Source organism: Bos indicus x Bos taurus, chromosome 8 (genome assembly GCF_003369695.1).
Source record: "Bos indicus x Bos taurus breed Angus x Brahman F1 hybrid chromosome 8, Bos_hybrid_MaternalHap_v2.0, whole genome shotgun sequence".
NCBI lineage: Eukaryota > Metazoa > Chordata > Mammalia > Artiodactyla > Bovidae > Bos > Bos indicus x Bos taurus.
In genome coordinates, this window is record NC_040083.1 from 46,318,413 (window position 1) to 46,342,168 (window position 23,756).

Below are 23,756 nucleotides of genomic sequence, written 5' to 3' on the forward strand. Positions count from 1 at the left end.
GGCTGGATGGCATCACTGACTCGATGAACTTGAGTCTGAGTGAACTCTGGGAGTTGGTGATGGACAGGGAGGCCTGGCGTGCTGCGATTCATGGGGTCGCAAAGAGTCGGACATGACTGAGCGACTGATCTGATCTGATCTATGTATTTTGCTGGGGTGGTGGGGGGGAACCTTTACCAAGTAAACAGTATTATTGCCACTACCATTGTTTACTATTTAATTGATTGAAATAGAATTTGCCAACTTGTATATTAAACTTTGTGAAGACCACTGATGGCTGAACTCCAAATTTGACAAGGAAGCAAGGGAGGAAGGACCAGACCCACACTGCATGATGGATGTGAATAAGATTACATAGGTTTAGTTCCTTTTTTATTTAATCTCCAAAAATACAAAGGATAATGTTTCGGTACTGTGTCTATGAAAATGACTGTGCATCTTATTCACCTTTCTATGCTCAATACCTGATAAAATACTGATATTTAATAGGTTCTCAGTAATTATTTGGTGAAGGAATGAATGGGTCCATGAATAAATGATAACTACATGAAAGGCACTTGGAAAACAAACATCATTTAAAGGTTCTGCTGAGTTTTCTGATATGAAGCCTATTATTGTATATATTGTTTTATTAGAGTGTAATTATACATAGGTTAAACTGTCATAAAAGGGCAATTAAGTTTAAATTTCAAAGCTTTTAGGGATTCAGGAATGCCATATTATTAATGTCCTAATATATTTTGAAGTTTAAGTTCAAACTTGACCTTAGCAATAAAATCAGTCATAATTTGAGATATGGTTTTTGGATGATTTGCTTATTACTATTATCAAAATTCAGTAATATATGTGATATAGTGTGGTGATATTTATTAATAAAAGAGCTCTCTGATTTAACAGTAACATACAAATTTTCCAAATTTTTCTCTTAAAATAGCAACATTTCATTGAGTTGGATGAAAATAGACAGAGATTATTGCAAAAATGCAAGGAACTTATGAAGAGAGCCAGGCAAGTATGTAACCTGGGTGCAGAGCAGACTGTTCCTCAAGAATATCAGACAGTAAGTATAAAAATATATAATGCTATGAGTTAACATATTTAACACAGTATTTTTAAGCTTAAAATGTGTTAGGCATTGTACAGGAGCATGTAAAACATGATCTGCCATAAAAAATGAGATCCCCCTGCCACCATTTTTAAACTGAGTATGCATGTAATTTTGCTCAATGAATTTTTTCTTCATGATACTCAAATGGACACCATTTAGTCTTATTGCTTAGTACCAAAGTTATTCAGATACGGGTATCATTTTGCAAAATTATTTCTACCAAAACATTCATCCAGTAAAAAGCTTTTTTCTCCAAGCACCTTTTTAGGAGAGGTTTGGGAGACAGGATATAGTTTTTCCTGGAAATGTAGTACTAGTAATTGATATATAAGAAACAGTGCATAGAGGTGATAGTTCAAAGAACAAAGACAAAATGAAAATTTTTCCTGGAAATCAGGATGTTTGTTTAGGGTTCTTTGGGAGTGGATTCTTTATGACTAACATCTGTTGGTAAAGAAAAGAGCTTTTCCTTCTTCTCATTTGTGTACTTTATATTCTGACGTATCATTCAGTTAGTAAATGAGAAAATACTGCCCTTTCCTGCCAGTTCTACATTGAGTAGGTAGCCCCTTGACCTGAAGCTTTATCTGACAGGTAGGGGTAATGCCTTGATTATCTTCTATCACACATTGAACAAAACACATACTTTCTTCTCTCTTGAAATTTATATTCTAGTCTGGAGGGTGGGGAAAACAAATCAAAAAGCAAAATTATGTTGGGAATAGCAGGAGCTGCTAAGAAGAAGAATAATACAAGGTAAGAGGCTAGTGTCAGAGAAGGCTCCTTTGAGAAGATACTATTTTAGATGAGTCCTGAATGAACAGAAGAAATCAGGCAAGTGAAGGTTTGAGGGAAAAGCATTCCCAGCAGAGAAAACAGCTTATTCAAAGCTCTTGAGGCAGAAGTATATTTGGCTTGTTTCAGAATAGAAAGAATCTTAGTGAAGCTAAAATTTATTATCCAAGGAGGGCAGAAGTCAGATCCTGTAGGGCCTTATAGACCATAGAAGGAATTTGGGCTTTACTTTGAGATGAAGTCCACTGGAGAGTTTTAAACAGAAGATCGAAAGAGGTAGGACAGCCGTTTGTAGAGCACTCCAGCTGCAATCTGGAGAATAAAGTCGGGATACAAGAATGGAAGATGACTATTTAGGAGATTGTTGCTTTGGACCAGGCAAGAGACTGTTGTGGTGTGGATTCGGGTGGAAGCACAAATGACAGAGCAGTTTACAGACTTGCGGTATCTTTTGATGACAGAACCAGCAGGACTTATTAATGCATTTGAATTGAAGGGTAGAGAGAGAATCCCTAAATTTTGCCAATTACTGAGATGGAAAATATCGAAGGACAAATAGGTTTGCTCAAATTGGTGGGGAAGGTGGGTAAGTTGCAGAGTTGTTTCACCATCTTAAATTTGTCTATTAGAATCAAATGAAGATACGAAATAAGTGTGTGGCACATGAGTTCAAAGGACAAGTCAGATTCAACAAACAATAAATATCTGAAAGCTTATAGAAGCCGAACTGCTTTCCAGAAGGTTAGAGGGAAAAAAGACAGGTTAAGATATTAGATTATTGTGGCATGTTAGGATCTTTTTCAGAGTTTTAAGATTCATTTTGTACATTGTAGTACATAAACTTTTGCAAGTTGTGCCGACAAAACGTTGTACGGCTTGCCTGCCCCCACGCTGTTCTAATTTGTTACTATGGTATGGTCTCAGAAGATAGTACTGTGGTGAAATTCTACTGTCAAAGTAATTGGATTCTTAGGATGCTTTTGTAGTTCTTCACAAGTACAGTATAAAGTTCTAACTTCTTGCTCTCTTTCAATGCCCCACATATTCTGGACCCATTCTACCAATTCAGCAAGTACCCACCATTCCAAATGGACACAACTCCTCACCCCCCATGGTATGCAGTGCTCTTTCTTTTTCTCCAAGCTCCTGTCTCTCCTCTGCCTTACTTTTCCCTAGCTGTTTGCTTTAAGGCCCAGAGATGAATTCTAGGTCTCTGAATTCTCTTACTATTTCTTGTAGTTCCTGTAGCATGAACTGATAATTCTTTTCTCTAAATTCTATAACCTGTATGATGTGTACCGCTTATTTTAATACTCAACATCAATACATTGCCTTAAGGTGTTAGCTCGTGTTATTAAGTATATACATTTTGTTTTCTTCTAAAGTATAAACCCCTTTTTGAAAGCAAAAAGCCATGTTTGTAATTCCTTTGATTCCTTACTGTGTTGTGCTAGCATGCTGTTCAACATATAGCAGACACTCAACAGAGTATTTTCGTTTTAACTATTTGAATTGAACTGTTTTCACTGTACTATCTATAATAATGGACAGTTTTTTCATTCTTTAGGCTTTCCAAGATCTTCCAAACACCTTGGATGAAATTGATGCTTTATTAACTGAGGAAAGATCAAGAGCATCTTGCTTCACAGGACTCAATCCTACAGTATGCTGCTTTCCCTAATGCCTACTGCAGTCGCCACCACCAGCACACCCTGCCCCCGCCCCCACACACAGTTCCCTCCAGTACTTGCCTCCCACTCTGTTCCTGCTGTCTAGCTTATTATTACCAAGAACTCTAGTACAATGTACTTTTAAATGCCAGATTCTGAATCTATTAGAATTTTAAATAGATTCTTCCTAAGGAACACAGTGTTCTGTGCCTTTTCTTTATAAAAAGAATACTCAGGCTAACCTGAAATACTGAGATGTCTTTTTTTTTTTTTAATGAAATTTTTTTAGTATGTTACAAGAACATAAATTAACTGCATACAAACAGTGGCATTTTCAATTAATGTGATGCAAAATTTTTTGTACCTTTATCCTTTGGTAGATTATTTTAAAGATTTTTTTTTCTGCCAGGTTGTTGAGGAATACACAAAAAGAGAAGAAGAAATAGAGCAATTAACTGCGGAACTAAAGATAAAGAAAGTTGAACTGGATAAATATAGAGAAAACATTTCACAGGTAATTATTCAACTTTTTCTCATGTGCATTAATAATACGGGAATGTAGAATAATGCAAAATGAAATAACGTTTCTAAGAAAAAAATGTATGTTCTCAGGACTAGATTGATATTGATTTTTTCTATGTAAAGTTTTGTATCAGTGTAATAACACTTCTTTTACATTGTATTTTTATATTGCTTTTACTTACAGGTGAAAGAAAGGTGGCTTAATCCTTTAAAAGAGCTGGTAGAAAAAATTAACGAAAAATTTAGCTATTTTTTTAGTTCTATGCAGTGTGCTGGTGAAGTTGACCTCCATACAGAAAATGAGGTAAAATTGCATTTGATATGTTTCATGACAAGAATTTTAATTATATGCTAAAAGTATATGTAAATTGTTTATATACTCTAAAGTTATATCTGAAAAATTTTCTTATTAAAAAAAAAATGTCCAAAGGAAAGAAGAGACCATATATAGGATTCCATCAGGGTCCCTTGTTGTTTTGAAGATGTTCTTCTTGGTGACATCTGAGATTAACGACTAATACCTTACAGACTCTTTTCATATCCAGCCTAAGTAATAATGGTTATTCAGTTGTGATGAACAAGTGCATTGCTCTTTGAAATCACTCCTCAAGTTTGAAGAGTCATACACAAATTGGCAAACATAACTGAAATATAGAATAGTATCAGTGATTTCCTTTTGATCAAGAATTTGAGTTTACAAGAACAACAATACTTAAAAATTTTGGTACTGATTTCTTGAACTATATACGTTTCATGCATTGCAGTTGTGGGTAAAATAAGATTTCCATTAAGAAATATATGAAGAGATGAACTAGGATGTCCTTCAAAATGGGTGGGTGGAGCTATAGATGAAGCAAGATCACAGTTGAGACTAGTTGATTGAGTTCATTTGGGAGTTCTAATTTTGTAAATGTTGAAATTTTTCCCTAATAAAGCATTTCTTTTAAGGAGGAAGAAATGTAAGGCAAGATAGTGCCTTTATTTCTCCTTAGGAATTTTGTCCCATTACTCCTGTATCTGTTTATTATGAAAGATAAGGTTGCAAACATCATGTAACTGTAAGTTTTAGTAAGATATTAGACCTGCCAAGAGAATTGTCATCTACATAGTCTGGGCTTGCTAGAAGGAAGAAATGTATTGTAATAACATGTAATTTATAATATATTTCCTTTGTGCCAGAAACTGTGCCAAGCATTTCTAGGTTTACCTTCTTTAATCTTCAGAACCATTCTATAAAGCAGGTACTTTTTATTGACTATAAATAAACTGAAACAATATTAGAACCACTTGCTCTCTACAAGCTCTAGGGGTCTCCAAAGATCTATTTAGATAAAATTGATATCATGAATAAGTCAATTACAAGAGTAAAGAACTTAAAGTTATTTTCAAAAAACAGTATAAAATTGCCAGAGAAAACTCTTCACCTTTCATCAACTTTTTAAATGTTTTGTAGGAAGATTATGATAAATATGGAATTCGAATTAGAGTCAAATTTCGCAGTAGTACTGAACTGCATGAATTAACTCCTCATCATCAAAGTGGAGGTGAAAGAAGTGTTTCTACTATGTTATACTTGATGGCACTTCAGGAGCTTAATAGATGTCCGTTCCGAGTAGTTGATGAAATCAATCAGGTATTGCTTATTCTTTTAAATCTATTACAAGATAGAGTGAAACCCAATAAATCTAATCATTATTATTGTCTTTTTTTAGGGAATGGACCCAATCAATGAACGAAGAGTGTTTGAAATGGTTGTAAATACTGCTTGTAAAGAAAACACATCTCAGTACTTTTTTATTACACCAAAGGTAGGTAATAAGTAATCTAAAAATATTCACGTACTTGGAAGTCCCTTATGGCTAAAACATGTAGATTTTGGCCCAGTATGTGTAAATATGAGCAGAACAGTCCCAAAATAGATTATAGTAAAGGGGGACAAGTTCCAATAACATACTTAATCAGAAAGCTTATCACTAGAGGAAGGAAGTAGCAGGCATAGCATTATGTTCTAGAGCTGAGAGTTCCTCTGCTTTTTTGGCATTTATTCTTCCTCTAGGGAACTTCCTCTCTCAGCACTGAAAAATGACAGAAAGCACTGGTCCTCCTCATTTCCTCAGAAAGGCCTGTTTTGCTCTGTCCTGGCCCAGAGGAAATCCTAAGTATCCTCAAAATCTTCTATTCACATAAAAAACAGACTTACCTTTACAGAACCATTACAATGGGAAATTTTCTTTTGTTACCTCTTGTGCTATGGGTCAATTATGAAACTGCTGTATAGCAATCAAAGATGTTTTTATTAATGTAATCAGATTTTTTTTAAGAAATTTCATTGGAGATCCTATCTGAAATTCAGTTTTTATCAAATAGTATAATCTCTTCTTCTAGCAGATACTCTGTGGAGTAGCTAGATCTGTTAATACCCTATTGTTGTTGGCCTGTAAATCCAACCACCCTGTTAATAGACTTTTCAGGCTACCAATCTATTACAGTACCTGACTATAGAAGTTGCTTGAAAGGTGTTTTGTGGATAAAAGAGTGAAATTATCCTAGGAAAGTTCTGGAGGATATACTTTTCCAGGGTCAACCTAGGAAGCAGTGTGATCCCATTGGCCTGTGAATATAGAGGGCTCCCAAGATATGTTGACGAGTCCTTAGGCCAGGTTTCAGATGTGGTAATTCAAGTAAAAATCGCTATCTGGCAGAGTGTATGTTGAGTTGAGAACTTCATTAAGAGTTTCATTAATTTTACAAATAAAATGTATTTGACTCCACACGTGCAAGTTCAGAAAGTTGTGCTTAATATATAGCATTCTATGACAGTTTGTTTTAACACTTCACAGCTCCTTCAAAATCTTCCTTATTCTGAAAAGATGACAGTATTGTTTGTCTACAATGGTCCTCATATGCTGGAACCAAACAGATGGAATTTAAAGGCTTTCCAAAGGCGGCGGCGCCGTATTACATTCACTCAGCCTTCTCAATGAAAGTGAAGGGCAAGAACTTTGAGACTTTTCTGTTAAATCCTATATGTAAGTGTGGCTCAACTGAATAAAAGTTAGATTCATTAAGACTAAAGGATCAGTTATTTTTGAAACCTGCTATTAGGTTGATGAAGAGAGACCATAATAACTTCTTTCTGTGGAACATCATCTGGTAGTAAAATTTAAATCTTGTGTCCTTAGCACTCTGACCATAAGTGACTGGGTCCCCACTTTTACAGTATTGGCTCCTCAAATCAGAACTACAGTGGAAGGGATTATTGGTTGCAAGAAGTTTCGTTGACATGGGAACCCTGAGCTTTACTTGCAAAGTAATTTTAACTACTCTTAGAGTCTAAAGATGACTCTACAGCTTAAGTCCGAGTTTCTCTCAGTGTTATATTTAATTTTTAAAATTTGATATGGAAATGTCTAATGTATAGTAATAATTTATGACAAATCTATTCGTTTCTTCTGATTAAAAAGATTACCTTATCTCCACTAGGAAATGGGATTTTAGGAACCTTTTAAAAAAAGTTTCATGAAACTTGATACTGTAGTTGTATTGGTATCTCAAAGGAGGGGAAAGTACTGGGAGCAGGACTTCTTTGAAATGCCACAAGATGGCCACTAGATGATGCAAAATGCAACCAAAAGATTGACAGAGAATAAAGTGGCAAGAATTTTTAAAGAATAACCCTATAAAATGTGGGTGGGTCTTTTCGGGCTTAATCGTTTTTGTTTTCTTTTTTTAATTTAGTCAATTTTTACATCTTAAATTTCTAAAGCATTTTTATAATTATTTTTAGTAAAATTTTTCTTAACATTTCTTATACTGGTTTCTACAGTTTATATTTGAAATTTCTCAGTGTTATGTAGAGTGAGCAAAAGCATTGATTTGTTTAAAACCATAGTATTTTTAGGCCTTAAGCTTGTGTAGGTCCTTTTAATTTACAGTGTTGATCCTACCCCAGTATCTTAGAAAATCTAAACTGTTCTTACAGCATGGAAGAATCAGATTAGAAAATCATTTGTTTATCTCTGAGTTATACTAATTAACAGTGCGAAAACATTCTATTCTTTAAAATCTTGTAAAAATAAAGAACTGGATCAAGGACATGTCTTTAAACAGTGGATTGGATCTGTAGAGGTAATTACAATTATTTTTTTGACTTGGTAGCTTGACTAAATTGAAGAATTGCATTCAGTTTGGGTTTTGTATGTTCTTAAATAGCTACTGAAATCTTGTTAAGTCAAAAAATAAAAGTCTTCATCCTCTTATTTGGACATTTTCTCTTTAAAAAGCTATTTTTTTCTTTATAAAAATTTTAAAAGAACCTTCCCCTCTTAAACTAAGTCTAATGCATGTACTATGAAAATAGTTTGAAATAACATGTTTACTAGTGCAAACAACTCATGTAAACATTGAAAATGTTGGGAACATGTTAGTAAATGAATGTTTTACCAAATGTTTTGTTGTTAAATACTTTGTTTTCCATCAAAGTACCTTTACTAACATGTGCTTGGTGTAGTTCATTTATTGTTTAAGTGCCAGTCATCTTATTTCTAAAAACTGATCATCAGTGTGAAAAAAGTTTGAAGATTATTTCAGTTTGCATATGCCAATAATTATTCCAAACCTTGTTTATAAGCATTTGTATCTCTGGTGGACAAATACTTGGTTTTACACTGAAAGTTGAGCTGCGAATAAATTATGTATTTTAACATTAATAAAATAGTAAGTCCTGCACAATAACTCAGCCACCTGAAATGTCACATATTTTCTGAAAAAGTTGATTTAATTACAAATTGTAAAAACTTCATATAATAGTCTTATTTGATGAATAAAATATTTAAAACCCTAAAAGGTGACAAGCAGTTATTTGTAATGACAAACTCTTAACTGATTTGCCTAAGGATTTTAGCATTAAAAGATTTGCTGCTTTGTAATTGTCTTTTGGAAATGTGTTTATTTTCTTTGGAGTATGAATCTTTAGTATCTAAAACAATGTAATTTGGGGGAATTCCTGGTGGTCCAGTGGTTAGGACTTCACGCTTTCACTGCCAAGGGCCCGGGTTCAGTCCCTGGTCGGGGAACTAAGATCCTGCAAGCTGTGCAGCACCACCGAAAAAAAGAGAGTGTAATTTTGTCCTGCTACTATGTATCTGCAGGTGTAACTGGAAACAAACTCTTTGTGGGAAATGCTACTTTGTTGGTAATAAATGCATATTTTCATGTTCTTTTAGTGTATGTCTTTTTAAATGAGCACTGTTTTTTATATACTTTGAATGTTTGTAAGAGTCATTTTGGTTTTCAGGTTTGCTAAACAGTCTATTGAATGCCTACCATTTACAGAATACTGTTTGGCAGTATATCTATGTTCAAAAAGATAGAAAATTTAGTCCCTTGTCTTGCTGCAAGGCGATCTTAGTCTAAATAAAGCCATAAACACCAGAAAAAAGTATTTAAATCATCTAAAGAAACCAGTTACAAGGTAAGTATAAATATTTTTAGGTTGAAACCTTAGATGGCCTGCAAGAGAGCCTTGAATATGGTATCTTTACCTATATGGCTGTGTACTTAGTTAAATTTCAGCCACTGTGTTACTCAAGAGGGAGAGGGTGAATAGTGGAGACAAGGAGGCATCTCTGCCATGATCCAGAGAGTCACCCTGTGGTTTGCTGACAGTGTTTTCAGAGGAAAGACTTGGTAGGCTTTCATCACACTCATAAAAATCCAGTTGTCAGCCTTCAAGACTTCTATGTATCTCCCCCCACGCTGCCCTCATCTAAAGTATCATCCCTAAGCCACTAATATATATCACTGGCAAAACACAATGTATATTTTGAAGAATAAAAAATACAGCCTGCATATGATTCCACTGTCAAGAAACTTAATTCAGGGTGGTGATTCCAGTTCAAGATGTCAAACCCCATCCTGAAGATCCTGAACTAACCTTTTGCCACAGACATACTGTGTCTACAGTTATATAATAGAAAATTCCTCATCACTGGCTGAGTGACGGCCACACATCAAGCAAGCAGGTAGGAGAGGCTGGAACAAACTCACCATAACCCCCACCCCCAGTGGGTCCCAAATTGGAAGAGAACTGAAAGCCCAGAGCTTCTTGATGAGAAGTGAGGAGTTTGAACCCCACATCAGGCACTCCAACTTTTAAGACCTGCACCTGGAAGAGAAGCCCCCATCTGATTCTGATAACTAGTGAGGCTTGTGTCCTAAGACCCAAACTAGTGATCTGAGAAGTGATTCTTCAGAGGCTAGTCTGCTCAGACTCACTTAACCAGGCCCCAGCTCAGAAGCAACAGATCACACCCAGACATAAATTGAAGGAGGCTCACCAGCTTAAACTGAAGCATCATCTGCCCGAGAAAAGGCATCTACTCTGACATACACATGTAGGAGTTAGTTGGCGGGGACAGAGATGGGCAAGTGGTTTTCATGCCCATGCCCCAGAGCTCAAGTATCTCCTGGACAAGAGGGTTCACATCTGATGCCCTGGTTTTGCTGGCTACTGCCCCGAGGACACCTCTGGACTACCTAGCTCTGGAGGCCAGGGGAGCTTGTGTTCCTGGGCCCTTGGGACTATAACAATCAGTGTCACCAGAAAAATCTGTGTTCTGATTTTTGTGGCTGCTGCCAGTGGGCACCTCTATACTCCCTGGTTCTGGTAAACATGGGGCTTATGCCAACGGGTCCCATGGAACAGTAGTGAATGGAGAAAAAGTTCTTAAATAGCTACCATCTCCAGGGCACAGCAAGAGGCACTGGACCCTGGAGCTCAGTCTTTGTGAAGAGTGTGGGCCTATTAAAAATCATGTCTGCAGGCTGAGGGACAGGCTTCCAATTAATCACTCATCTGGGGCTGTCTGAATACTTTGCAGAAGTCTGGGAGAGGGGTACTATCTTCAGGCTCTCCCTTTGCCATGCTCCAGAGTGCCAGTGCCTCCCAGAGGGGAGCTTTACACATGTTTGGTGTCCTGGTTTTCCCATCCAGTCCTTACTCGGCAGCTTCTGCCTAGCAGGGGATGCCCCTTGATTGCCTGGCTGTGATGGTCAGGGGGCCTTACATTCCTGGGTCCCACAGGACTGTGATTATCATAGAGATGGTTCTTGGCAGAGCATGGCCACAGAGAGCAGATTGAAGTAACCCCTCACCCTAGTCTTTCTGTGATGTAGCTTCTATCTGTCCTGGAGTTACGACCTGAGAAGCAGGCTTCAAGAGTGGCATACACTTTGTGGCTTCCAAAGTTATTCTCAGGGCATATAGGCTACAGATGGCATCCTGGCACTCCTGCCTTGCTCCAGATTGCTGGTATTTCCCAGAAAAGAGCTTACACATGGGTCTGGAGGCACAACTTTTTTGACTGCCACCCAGGCACACCTTCAAATTTCCTGACTCTGGTGGCCAACAAGGTTTATGCTTGCAGTCCCACAGGACTACATACATGTCCATACTTTTAAAAGCTGCCACCTGAGGATCTGACTTCTAATCAGCCTGAATCTAGGTAATGAGAACCTCCCTAGGCACACCCTCAACTACTAGGAGCTGTTTAACAATATGATAGGCCGTTTTGGACAATCACAAAAGTTTGAGAGACAGCAAGAGGCTAGGGCAGGGTTGAACAAGTTTCATCCACAAAAAGCCATTCTTTTTAGACCGAGAGAGGTCGTCGTTTTATCTACTGCAAGAAACCAACACAGGGAGTCAAGAAATGGAGAGAGAGGGGAATAAACAAAATAATAAGATAAAAGCTCCAGGGCTCGGGGCAGAGGCAAACTTAATAAAATGGAGATAAGTAATTTATGTTCAAAGAAATGATTAATGAAGATGCTCACCAAACGGAAGTAGAATAAATGAATACAGTGAGAAGAATTTCAATGAAGAGTTGGAAAAAGTACCAAACATGTCACAGAGCTGAAGAATAATTGAACTGAATATGAAAAGTACACTATGAAAATGAAAAGTTCAGCAGGAGACTAAATTAGAATTAATCATCAAGTTGAAGACAAGGCAGTGAAATTCACCCAATCAGAGCAGCAAGAGGGAAAAAAAATGAAAAAATAGGGTAAGGGTTTTATGGGAAACTATCAAATAGAGCTAACATTCACATTTTAGGGCTCCCAGAAATAAGACAGAAATGGGCAAAGAAATTATTTGAAGATAAATGGCTCAAAACTTCCCTAAACTGGGTAAGGAAACAGCATCCTGAGGCAAGAAAAAAAAGGGAGGACTCAAATAAAATCGGAAATGAAAGAAGATATTTTATAGTACCACAGAAATACAAAGATCATAAAAGACCAATATGAATAATCATATACCAACAGATTAGACAATCTAGAAGAAATGGAAAAATTCCTAGAGACATACAGCCTATCAAGTCAGTTGTGAAAAACAGAAAATCTGAACAGACTGATAACTGGTAATGAGACTGTATTTGGTAATCAGAAACTCCCCAACAGACAAAGTTCAGAATTAAGTGGCTTCATTGGTGAATTCAACCAAACATTCTAAGGAGAATTAACACCAAACCTTTTCAAACTCTTCCAAAATTAAAAAAAAAGAAGAAGAAGAAGAGGAAACTCTTCCAAACTCAATCTACAGGGCCAGCATTTATCCTGATACCAAAATCAGACAAAGACACCACAAGAAATCTTCAGGCCAGTATCCCTAGTGAACACAAATATAAAAATCCTCACCTAAATATTAGCAATCCAAATTCAACAATATTAATAAGCGGGTCATACATACACCAAGATCAAGTGGGATTTATTCCAGGGATGCAAGAATTAACAAAATGAAGACTATAAACCATATGATCATCTCATTAGATGCAAGAAAATATCTGACATCTAGACTTCAACATCAATTCATAATAAAACTCAAAAGTGGGGACAGAAGTAACATACCTCAACATAACAAAGGCCATATATATGACAATCCCAGAACATCATATTTAACAGTATAATGCTGAAAGCTTTTCCTCTGAGCAGCAGGAACAAGACAAGGATGCCCACTTTCACCACTTATATTCAACAGAGTACTGAAAGCCCTAACAAGGAATTAACCAAGAAAAATGAATAAAAGGCATCCAAATTGGCAAGAAAAAACTAAAACTGTCACTAGTTATAGATGACATGAAATGATACAGAAAGCCCTTAAGACTCTACAAAAAAACTTACAATAAATGAATTCAGTAATGTTTCAGGATACAGGATCAATGCAAAAAATGTCTTGCATTTTTATACACTAATAACTATCAAAAAAAGAACAAAATCTTTTTGCAGTTATATAAAAAAGAATAAAATACTTAGAAATTAATTAACCAAGGAGGTGAAAGGCCTGTATATTGAAAAGTATAAGACATTAATGAAAGAAATTGAATAAAAAGATAACTCTACGCTAATGGGACGATTTCGTTAAAATGTCCAAACTACCCAAACAATCTTCTAATTCAGTGCAATTCCTAACAAAATTCCAATGGCATTTTTCACAGGAATAGAACCAACAATTCTAAAATTCATATAGAGCCAAAAGAGACACTGAATAGCCAAAGCAATCTTAAGAAAACTGGAGACCTCACACACCCTGATTTCAAACTACAGGTGGCCCTTCAACAATGGAGGGGTTAAGGGGACCAACCTTCCACACAGTTATCTATGTGTGTAACTTAACAGCCAGCCCTCCATATTTGCAGTACCATACCCAAGGATTCAACGAACCAGTGATTGCGTAGTACTGTAGTATGCATTTAGTGCAAGTTCCAGGTATAAGTGAATCCATGCAGAGCAAACCGATGTTGTAAGGGTCCACTTAACATTACAAAATTTTAGTGTGTGTGTGTGTGTGTGTGTATAGTATATAACTGTATCAGCATAGAAACAATTACACAGGTCAATGGAACAGAAATGAGAGCCCAGAAATAAACCTACATGTATGTGATCAATTAATTTATGACAAAGGAGTTAAGGATATACAGCGGGGAAGGGGCAATCTCTTTAAGAAATGACATTGGAAAAGTGGACTGCTGCTGCTAAGTCGCTTCAGTCATGTCCGACTTTATGTGACCCCATAGACAGCAGCCCACCAGGCTCCCCTGTCCCTAGGATTCTCAAGGCAAGAACACTGGAGTGGGTTGCCATTTCATTCTCCAATGCATAAGAGTGAAAAGTGAAAGTGAAGTCGCTCAGTCCTGTCCGACTCTCAGCGACCCCATGGACTGTAGCCCACCAGGCCCCTCCATCCATGGGATTTTCCAGGCGAGAGTTCTGGAGTGGGGTGCCATTGCCTTCTCCGGAAAAGTGGACAGTCACATGCAAAAGAATGAAACTGGTCCACTAACTTACACTGCACACAAAAATTAGGTGAATTAAAGACTTAAACACAAGACATGAAACCACTAGAAGAAAGATAGGTGGTAAGCTCCCTGACATAAGTTTTAGTTATGCAGTTTTTAATTTGACACCAAAAGTAAAAACAACAGAAGCAAAAGTAAACAGATTTGACAACAAACTAAAAAGCTTCTGCACAGGAAAGGAAACCAGTAACAAAATGAAAAGGCAACCTACTGAATGGGAGAAATTATCTGTAAACAATATGTCTGATAAAGGATTAACACCCAAAGTATATAAAGAACTCATAAGTCTGCCTATTTAAAAGTGGATGAAGGATCTAAATAGACATTTTTCCAAAGAAGATACAGTTTTAGCCAGACTTATCAAGAATAAACAGAAAGGGTCCAAATCATTAAAATTCTGAAATTAAAAAAGGTTATTACCAACATCACAGAAATACAAAAGACATTAATAGACTACTAAAAGCAACTATCTAAATAGAACCTCCCCCCGCCCCCCAAAAAGATGTCCTTTTCATCATAGGGGACAGGAGTGCAAAAGTGGTAAGTCAAGAGATACCTGGATTAACAGGCAAGTTTGGCCGTGGAGTACAAAGTAAAGCAGGGCAAAGGGTAACAGTTTTGCTAAGAGAACACACCGGTCATAGATAACACCCTCTTCCAACAACGCAAGAGATGACTCTACACATGGACATCACCAGATGGTCAATACCAAAATCAGGCTATTTATATTCTTTGCACCCAAAGATGGAGTAGCTCTATACAGTCAGCAAAAAACAAGACCTGGAGCTAACTATGGGTGGCTCAGATCATCAGCTCCTTATTGAAAATTTCAGGCTTAAATTGAAGAAAGTAGGGAAAACCACTAGGCCATTCAGGTATGACCTAAGTCAAGTCCCTTATGATTATACAGTGGAAGTGACAAACAGATTCAATGGATTAGATCTGGTAGACAGAGTACCTAAAGAACTATAGATGGAGGTTCATAATATTCAGGAAGTGCTGACCAAGAAAAGAAATACAAGGCAAAGTGGTTGTCTGAGGAGGCCTTACAAATACCCAAGAAAAGAAGAGAAGTGAAAGGCAAAGGAGAAAGGGAAAGATATACCCATCTGAATGCAGAGTTCCAAAGAATAGCAAGGAGAGATAAGAAAGCCTTCTTAAGTGAACAATGTAAAGAAATAGAGGAAAACAACAGAATGGGAAAAACTAGAGATCTCTTCAACAACACTAGCGATACCCAGGGAACATTTCATGAAAAGATGGGTACAATAAAGGAAAAAACAGCAAGGACCTAACAGAAGCAGAAGAGATAAACAGGAGGTGGCAAGAATACAACAGAAGAACTGTACAAAGAAGTTCTTAACAACCTGGATAACCACAGGCTGCCTGCCCTCTGCTCCTGGGCAAGCAGATTGGCCCCAGGGTGACCAACGGCAGTGGAAAAGCTGGGGCACCCTCTGCTCCTGAGCATCATCCGCCATCAGCTCCAGCCTTACCTGAACCCCCTTCCCAATGACCCCTGCAGGGCTTCTGCCTCAGCACCAGGACAGCACGATGACCAACATCCAATGAATGGCTGGTGAAGGTGTACACACTTAATGAGGACCAGCAGTGGGACAACTAGGGCACCAGACATGTCATCCAGCTGAAGCGGATATCCCTGCTAGTCAGGGCTTGACAAGATATGGTCCACTGGAGAAGAGAATGGCAAACCAGTATTCTTGCCTTGAGAACCCCATGAACAATATGAAAAGGCAAAAAGACACTGACAGATGAGCTCCCTAGGTCGGTAGGTATCCAATATGCTACTGGGGAAGAGCGGAGAAACAGCTTTAGAAAGAATGAAGAGGTTGCACCAAAGCAGAAACGATGCCCAGTTGTGGATGTGTCTGGTGGTGAAAGTAAACTCCGATGCTGTAAAAAACAGTATTGCATAGGAACCTGGAATGTTAGGTCCATCAATCAAGGGAATTGGATGTGATCAAGCAAGAGATAGCAAGACTGAACATCAGTGTTTTAGGAATCAGTGAACTAAAATGGATGGGAATGAGCAAATTTAATTTAGATGACCATTATATCTACTACTGTGGGCAAGAATCCCTTAGAAGGAATGGAGTAGCCCTCACAGTCAACAAAAGAGTCCAAAATGCAGTACTTAGGTGCAGTTTCAAAAACGACAGAATGATCTTGGTTTGTTTCTAAGGCAAACCATTCAACACTATGGTTACCCAAATCTATGCCCCAACAACTAATGCTGAAGAAGCTGGAGTTGAATGACTCTCTGAAGACGTAAAAGACCTCCTAGAACTAACACGAAAAAAAGATGTCCTTTTCAACACAGGGGACTGGAATGCAAAAGGAGGAAGTCAAGAGATATGTGGAGTAACAGGCAAGTTTGGCTGTGGAGTGCAAGATGACACAGGGAAAAGACTAACACAGTTTTGCCAAGAGAATGCACTGGTGATAGCAAACACTCTTTTCCAACAATACAAGAGATAACTCTTCATGTGGACATCACCAGATGGGCGATACTGAAATCAGATGGATTATGATGGAGAAGCTCTATAATCAGCAAAAACAAGACTTGGAGCTGACTGGCTCAGATCATCAGCTCCTTACTGCAAACTTCGGGGTTAAATTGAAGAAAGTAGGGAAAAACCACTAGGCCATTCAGATATGACCTAAATCAAATCCCTTATGATTATATAGTGGAGGTGACGAATAGATTTAAGGGACTATATCTGGTAGACAGTGCCTGAAGAACTGGTAGACAGAGTGCCTGAAGAACTATGGACAGAGATTCATATCATTCTACAGGAGGTGGTGATGGAAACCGTCCCCAAGAAAAAGAAATGAAAGAAGGAAAATGTTTGTCTGAGGAAGCCTTACAAATACCTGAGAAAAGAGAAGCAAGAGGCAAAGGAGAAAGAAAAAGATATACCCAACTGAATGCAGAGTTCCAAAGAACAGTAAGGAGAGATAAGAAAGCCTTAAGTGGACAATCCAAAGAAATAGAGGAAAACAATACAATGGGAAAGACCAGAGATCTCTTCAAGAAAATTAGATACCAAGGGAACATTTCATGCAAAGATGAGCACAATAAAGGACACAAATGGTAAGGAACTAACAGACACAGAAGACATTAAGAAGAAGTGGCAAGAATAGAAGAATTACACAAAAAAGATCTTAATGACCAGGATAATGATGATGGTGTGGTCACTCACCAAGAGCCAGACATCCTGGAATGTGAGTTGAGTGGGCCTTAGGAAGCATTAGTACAAACAAAGCTAGCAGAGGTGATGGAATTCCAGCTGAGCTATTTCTAATCCTAAAAGATGATGTTGTGAAAGTGCTGCACTCATTATGCAAGCAAATTTGGAAAACCCAGCAGTGGCCACTGGACTGGAAAAGGTCAGTTTTCATTCTAATCCCAAAGAAGAGCAATGCCAAAGAATGTTCAAACTACCACACAATTGCACTTATTTCAGATGCTAGCAAGGTATTACTCAAAATCCTTTAAAAGCTAGGATTTAGCAGTACATGAATCAAGAATTTCCAGATGTACAAATAGCATTTAGAAAAGACAGAGAAACCAGAGGTCAAATTGCCAACATCTGCTGGATCATAGAAAAAGGGAATTCCAGAAAAACATCTACTCTGCCTCATTGACTACGCTAAAACGTTTGACTGTGTGCATCACAACAAACTGTGGAAAATTCTGAAAGAGATGGGAATACTAGACCACCTTGCCTGCCCACTGAGAAACCTGTATGTAGGTCAAGAAGCAACAGTTAGAACCAGACATGGAATAAGAGACTGGTTCAAAACTGGGGAAAGAGTACATCAAGGCTATATAGTGTCACCCTGTTTATTTCACTTATATGCAGAAGACATCATGCAAAATGCCAGGCTAGAGGAAGCACAAGCTGGAATCAAGATTGCTGGGAGAAATATTAATAATCTCAGATATGCAGATGATACCACTCTAATGGCAGAAAACAAAGAGGAATTAAAGAGTCTCTTGATGAAGGAGAAAGAGGAGAGTGAAAAAGCTGACTTAAAATTCAACCTTCAGAGATGGCAGAGTAAAAGGACGTGGGCTCATTTTCTCCTGCGAGAGCACCAAAATCACAACTAGCTGTTGAATAATCATCAACAGGATGACGCTGGAACCGACGAAAAAAAGATACCTCATGTCCAAAGACAAAGTAGAAGCCACAGCAAGACAGTAGGAGGGGCACAATCATGATAAAATCAAATCCAATACCCACCAGATGTAGAATAAATAATACCAAAATGGAGAACAATAATACCAAAGAAGTTCTCCCACTGTTGTGAAGGTTCAGAACCCCACGTCAGGCTTCTCAGCCTGGGAACACAACAAAGGGACGGTGAATCTGACCTTGAAGGCCAGCGGGATTTGATTACAAGACTTCCACAGGACTGGGAGAAACAGAGACTCCAGGCTTAGGGGGCACAAACAAAACCTTGTGTACACCAAGGCTCAGAGGAAAGGAGCAGTGACTCCATAAGGGACTGAACCAAACTTTACTAGTGTTGGAGGGTCCCTGTGGAGGCTTGGGTCAGCAGGGGCTCACCACAGGGATGGGGGGACTGGCAACAGCAGTCTAGGAAGGTCCCCTTTGCTGTAAACCCTCTTGGAAGTCTCCACTAACCCAACCATAGCCCCCAAAGACCAGAGGGCTGGATCGCCTCAGGCCAAAAACTACCAGGGAGAAAGCACAACCCCACTCATCTGCAGATAACTGGATTAAAGCTTTACTGAGCAAGGCCCTGCCCACCAGAGCAAGACCCAGTGTTTCCCATCACCATTCCCTTCCATCAGGAAGCTTACACAAGCCTCTTACATTATATTTTAAGTCACTCAGTTGTGTCCAACTCTTTGCTACCCCATGGACTATGCAGGCCATGGAATTCTCCAGGCCAGAATACTGGAGTGGGTAACTTTTCCCTTCTTAAGAGGATTTTCCCAACAGGATCAAACCCAAGTCTCCCACATTGCAGGTGGATTCTTTACTGTCTCAGCCACCAGGGAAGCCCAAGAATACTGGAGTGGGTAGCCTATCCCTTCTCCAGGGGATCTTCCTGACCTGGGAATCGAATCAGCGTCTCCTGCATTGCAGGTGGATTCTTTACCAGCTTAGCTACCAGGGAAATCCACACAAGCCTCTTAGCCTCCTCCATCAGATGTCAGAAGAAGCAAGAAGAACCGCAACCCCACAGTGACTAAAACAAAATCACATTACAGAAAGTTAATCAGCATGAAAAGTAGAAAGTTATGTCCCAGTTGAAGGGACAAGATAAAACCCCAGAGAAATAATTAGAGACAGGCAACCTTTCAGAAAAAGAATTCAGAATGACAGTGAAGATGATTCAGGATCTCAGAAAAAGAATGGAGACAAAGATTGAGAAGATGCAAGAAATGTTTACCAAAGACCTAGAAGAACCAAAGAACAAACAGAGATGAATCACTAGAAGGAATCAATAGCAGAATAACTGAGGCAGAACAATGGATAAATGACTTGGAGGACAGAATGGTAGAAATCACTGCACAGAACAGAACATAGGAAAAAGAATGAAAAGAAATGAAAACAGCCTAAAAGACCCCTGGGACAACAATAAATGCACGAACTTTCATATTACAGGGGTCCCAGCATGAGACGAGAGAGAGAGAAAGGGGACCTGAGAAAATATTTGAAGACATACTAGCTGAAAACTTCCCTAACATGGAAAAGGAAGTAATCAACCAAGTCCAGGAAGCAGAGTCCCAGGCAGGATAAACCCAAGGAGGAACACAGCAAGACACATAGTAATCAAACTGACAAAAATTAAAGAAAAAATTAAACTGACAAGAATTAAAGAGATAAAATATTAAAAGCAATAAGGCAAAAACGACAAATAACATAAAAGGGAACTCCCATCAGGCTATCAGCTCATTTCTCAACAGAAACTTGACAGGCCACAAGGGAATGGCTGCTGCTGCTGCTGCTGCTAAGTCACTTCAGTCATGTCCGACTCTGTGCGACCCCATGGCTCCCCCGTCCCTGGGATTCTCCAGGCAAGAACACTGGAGTGGGTTGCCATTTCCTTCTTCAATGCATGAAAGTGAAAGTGAAAGTGAAGTCGCTCAGTCATATCCAACTCAGCGACGCCATGGACTGCAGCCTACCAGGCTCCTCTGTCCAAGTGATTCTCCAGGCAAGAGTACTGGAGTGGGGTGCCATCGCCTTCTCCAAGGGAATGACATGATATATTTAAAGTAATGAAAGGGAAGAACCTACAACTGAGAATACTTTACCCAGAAAAATCTCCTTCAAATTTAATGGAGAAATAAAGCTTTCCAGACAAGCAAAAATTAAGAGAATTCAGCACCACCAAACCAATTTTACAACAAATCCTAAAGGAACATCTCTAGGCAAGAAACAAGAGAAAGAAAAGACCTCTGACTGTGTGGATCACAATAAAATGTGGAAAATTCTGAAAGAGATGGGAATACCAGACCACCTGACCTGCCTCTTGAGAAACCTGTATGCAGGTCAGGAAGCAACAGTTAGAACTGGACATGGAACAACAGACTGGTTCCAAATAGGAAAAGGAGTACGTCAAGGCTGTATATTGCCACTGTGCTTATTTAACTTCTATGCAGAGTACATCATGAGAAACACTGGGCTGGAAGAAGCACAAGCTAGAATGAAGATTGCCGGGAGAAATATAAATAACCTCAGAGATGCAGATGACACCACCCTTATGGCAGAAAGTGAAGAGGAACTAAAAAGCCTCTTGATGAAAGTGAAAGTGGAGAGTGAAAAAGTTGGCTTAAAGCTCAACATTCAGAAAACGAAGATCATGGCATCCGGTCCCATCACTTCATGGGAAATAGATGGGGAAACAGTGGAAACAGTGTGAGACTTTATTTTCTGGGGCTCCAAAATCACTGCAGATGGTGATTGCAGCCATGAAATTAAAAGACGCTTACTCCTTGGAAGGAAAGTTATGACCAACCTAGATAGCATATTCAAAAGCAGAGACATTATTTTGCCAACAAAGGTCCGTCTAGTCAGGGCTATGGTTTTTCCAGTGGTCATGTATGGATGTGAGAGTTGGACTGTGAAGAAAGCTGAGCGCCGAAGAATTGATGCTTTTGAACTGTGGTGTTGGAGAAGACTCTTGAGAGTCCCTTGAGATCCAACCAGTGCATCCTAAAGGAGATCAGTCCTGGGTGTTCATTAGAAGGACTGATGTTGAAGCTAAAATTCCAATACTTTGGCCACCTGACATGAAGAGCTGACTCACTGGAAAACACCCTGATGCTGGGAGGGATTGGGGACAGGAGTGGAAGGGGACGACAGAGGACAAGATGGCTGGATGGCATCACCGACTCGATGGACATGAGTTTGAGTGAACTCCGGGAGTTGGTGATGGACAGGGAGGCCTGGCGTGCTGTGATTCATGGGGTCGCAAAGAGTTGGACACGACTGAACTGAACTGACAGAAAATAAACCCCAAACAATTAAGATGGTAATAGGATCACACGTGGATAATTACGTTAAATGTAAATGGGTTAAATACACCAACCAAAAGACAGACTGGCTGAGCAGATGAGAACATGTGCATGTATGACTTTCACTTACCACATCACTCTGCTTGACCCCCCAGATTGTATGTAATTATTTTATATTGTTAGGTTACTCATGCTCCCATTATGGGTTGCAATGGTTAATTATCTTTAATTTTTTGTCTGGCTATAAATTGTGAAAACTGATAAACATCTTTTACTATTGTGATTATGTAACTATTACTCAGTACCATTGTATCATGATTGGACAACAGAAAATAATAGAATTCTATGTCACCAGAACTACCATTTAATAGAAAAACCTGTAATCACTTTTCAAAATCCAGATAGCAGGATTATCTTGGAATTTTCTGAATTCTACAAATGCCCAGATATTGCTTTTTTCTTTTCTGCCACAATGCCAGATACGTTTCTAATCAGCAGCCATGTTTAAAAACAATTGGACTATATGAGGATCTTTTGCTTTTATCTACTTTCACTTTTTCTATTTCATATTCAATGCTCCCATTTCATTTAGCTTATGTTTTCCAATCTCTCCATCTCTTTTTTTTATGTTCTTTCTCAAGCCTTTATTAAGCATACTAGAGAAGATTTTCTATACATATATATAAATAATATGTGTAATATATATAGAACAAATATGAATTTTTGCCTAACTAAAAAATTTATGACATTTTGATTCTACTTTTTGACTTGGTATGAATAGAATGCTAGATTTCTAATTTAAGAGAAATAGATATGCAACAAACAACAAAAGTTTACTGTCTAATACAGGGAATTATAGTCAATATCTTGTAATAATCTATTATGGAAAATAATTTCAAAAGTATTATATGTATTAGATATAACTGAATCACACACAAAGAATTCTACTTTTTGAAATTTAGTATTACTTATCTTTTTGCCAGTTTTTCTAAATATCCTATGGACATCTAATAACAACATATGAGAAAAATTTTAAATATGTTTGTGTGAGATATAAGATTAATATAAATTAATTAAATATAAATATTTAAATTATTAATGGCATCATTCAAGATACTGTTATTTTTTCTGTACTCAGAGAAATATATTCTCAGAGAAATGTTAATATGTCTCAATATGATTATGTATTTTTTTCTTTTCTATTTCTTCCAATTTTTGCTTTCTGTATCTGTTTCTTTGTTGTTAGGTGTCTAATGCTTTATGATGTCTATCTTCTTTGTGAATTTTATCTTTTATCATTAAAAATATTCATATTTGTTTCAAAATAAAAAACACTCAACATTCCAAAAACAAAGATCATGGCATCCAATCCCATCACTTCATGACAAATAGATGGGGGGGAAAGTGGAAACAGTGACAGATTTTATTTTCTTGGGCTCCAAAATCACTGCAGACTTTTGCTCCTTGGAAGAAAAGTTGTGACACACCTAGACAGTGTATTAAAAAGTCGAGATCTCACTTAGCCAACAAAGGTTTGTATAGTCAAAACTATGATTTTTCAGGTAGTCACATATGGACATGAGAGGTGGACCATAAAGAAAGCTGAGCGCTGAAGAATTAATACTTTCCAACTGTGGTGCTGGAGAAGACTCTTGAGAGTCCTCTGGACTACCAAGTTCAAACTAGTCACCCCTAAAGGAAATCAACCCTGACTATTCATTGGAAAGACTGATGCTAAAGCTGAAGCTCCAAATCCTTGGCCACCTTATACAAAGAGCCAACGC

The 23,756-nt window shown here is 38.1% G+C and overlaps 1 protein-coding gene across 3 annotated transcripts in view; it reads left to right on the forward strand.

Annotated features, from left to right (window-relative positions):
- The window catches only part of SMC5 (structural maintenance of chromosomes 5), a 117,998-nt gene extending 108,684 nt beyond the window's left edge, over window positions 1-9,314 (forward strand). For 2 of the 3 annotated variants that reach the window (XM_027549441.1, XM_027549442.1), the window contains 8 exons: window positions 935-1,060; window positions 2,973-3,017; window positions 3,471-3,566; window positions 3,983-4,087; window positions 4,280-4,399; window positions 5,549-5,728; window positions 5,808-5,903; window positions 6,936-9,314. In XM_027549441.1, coding sequence (XP_027405242.1) covers window positions 935-1,060; window positions 2,973-3,017; window positions 3,471-3,566; window positions 3,983-4,087; window positions 4,280-4,399; window positions 5,549-5,728; window positions 5,808-5,903; window positions 6,936-7,079 — 912 coding nt within the window. In that variant the 3' untranslated portion in view covers window positions 7,080-9,314. Of the gene's footprint in view, window positions 1-934; window positions 1,061-2,937; window positions 3,018-3,470; window positions 3,567-3,982; window positions 4,088-4,279; window positions 4,400-5,548; window positions 5,729-5,807; window positions 5,904-6,935 lie in introns of those variants that run through there. The other variant, XR_003512261.1, reaches the window with a different exon arrangement.
- Window positions 9,315-23,756: the final 14,442 nt, after the last annotated feature.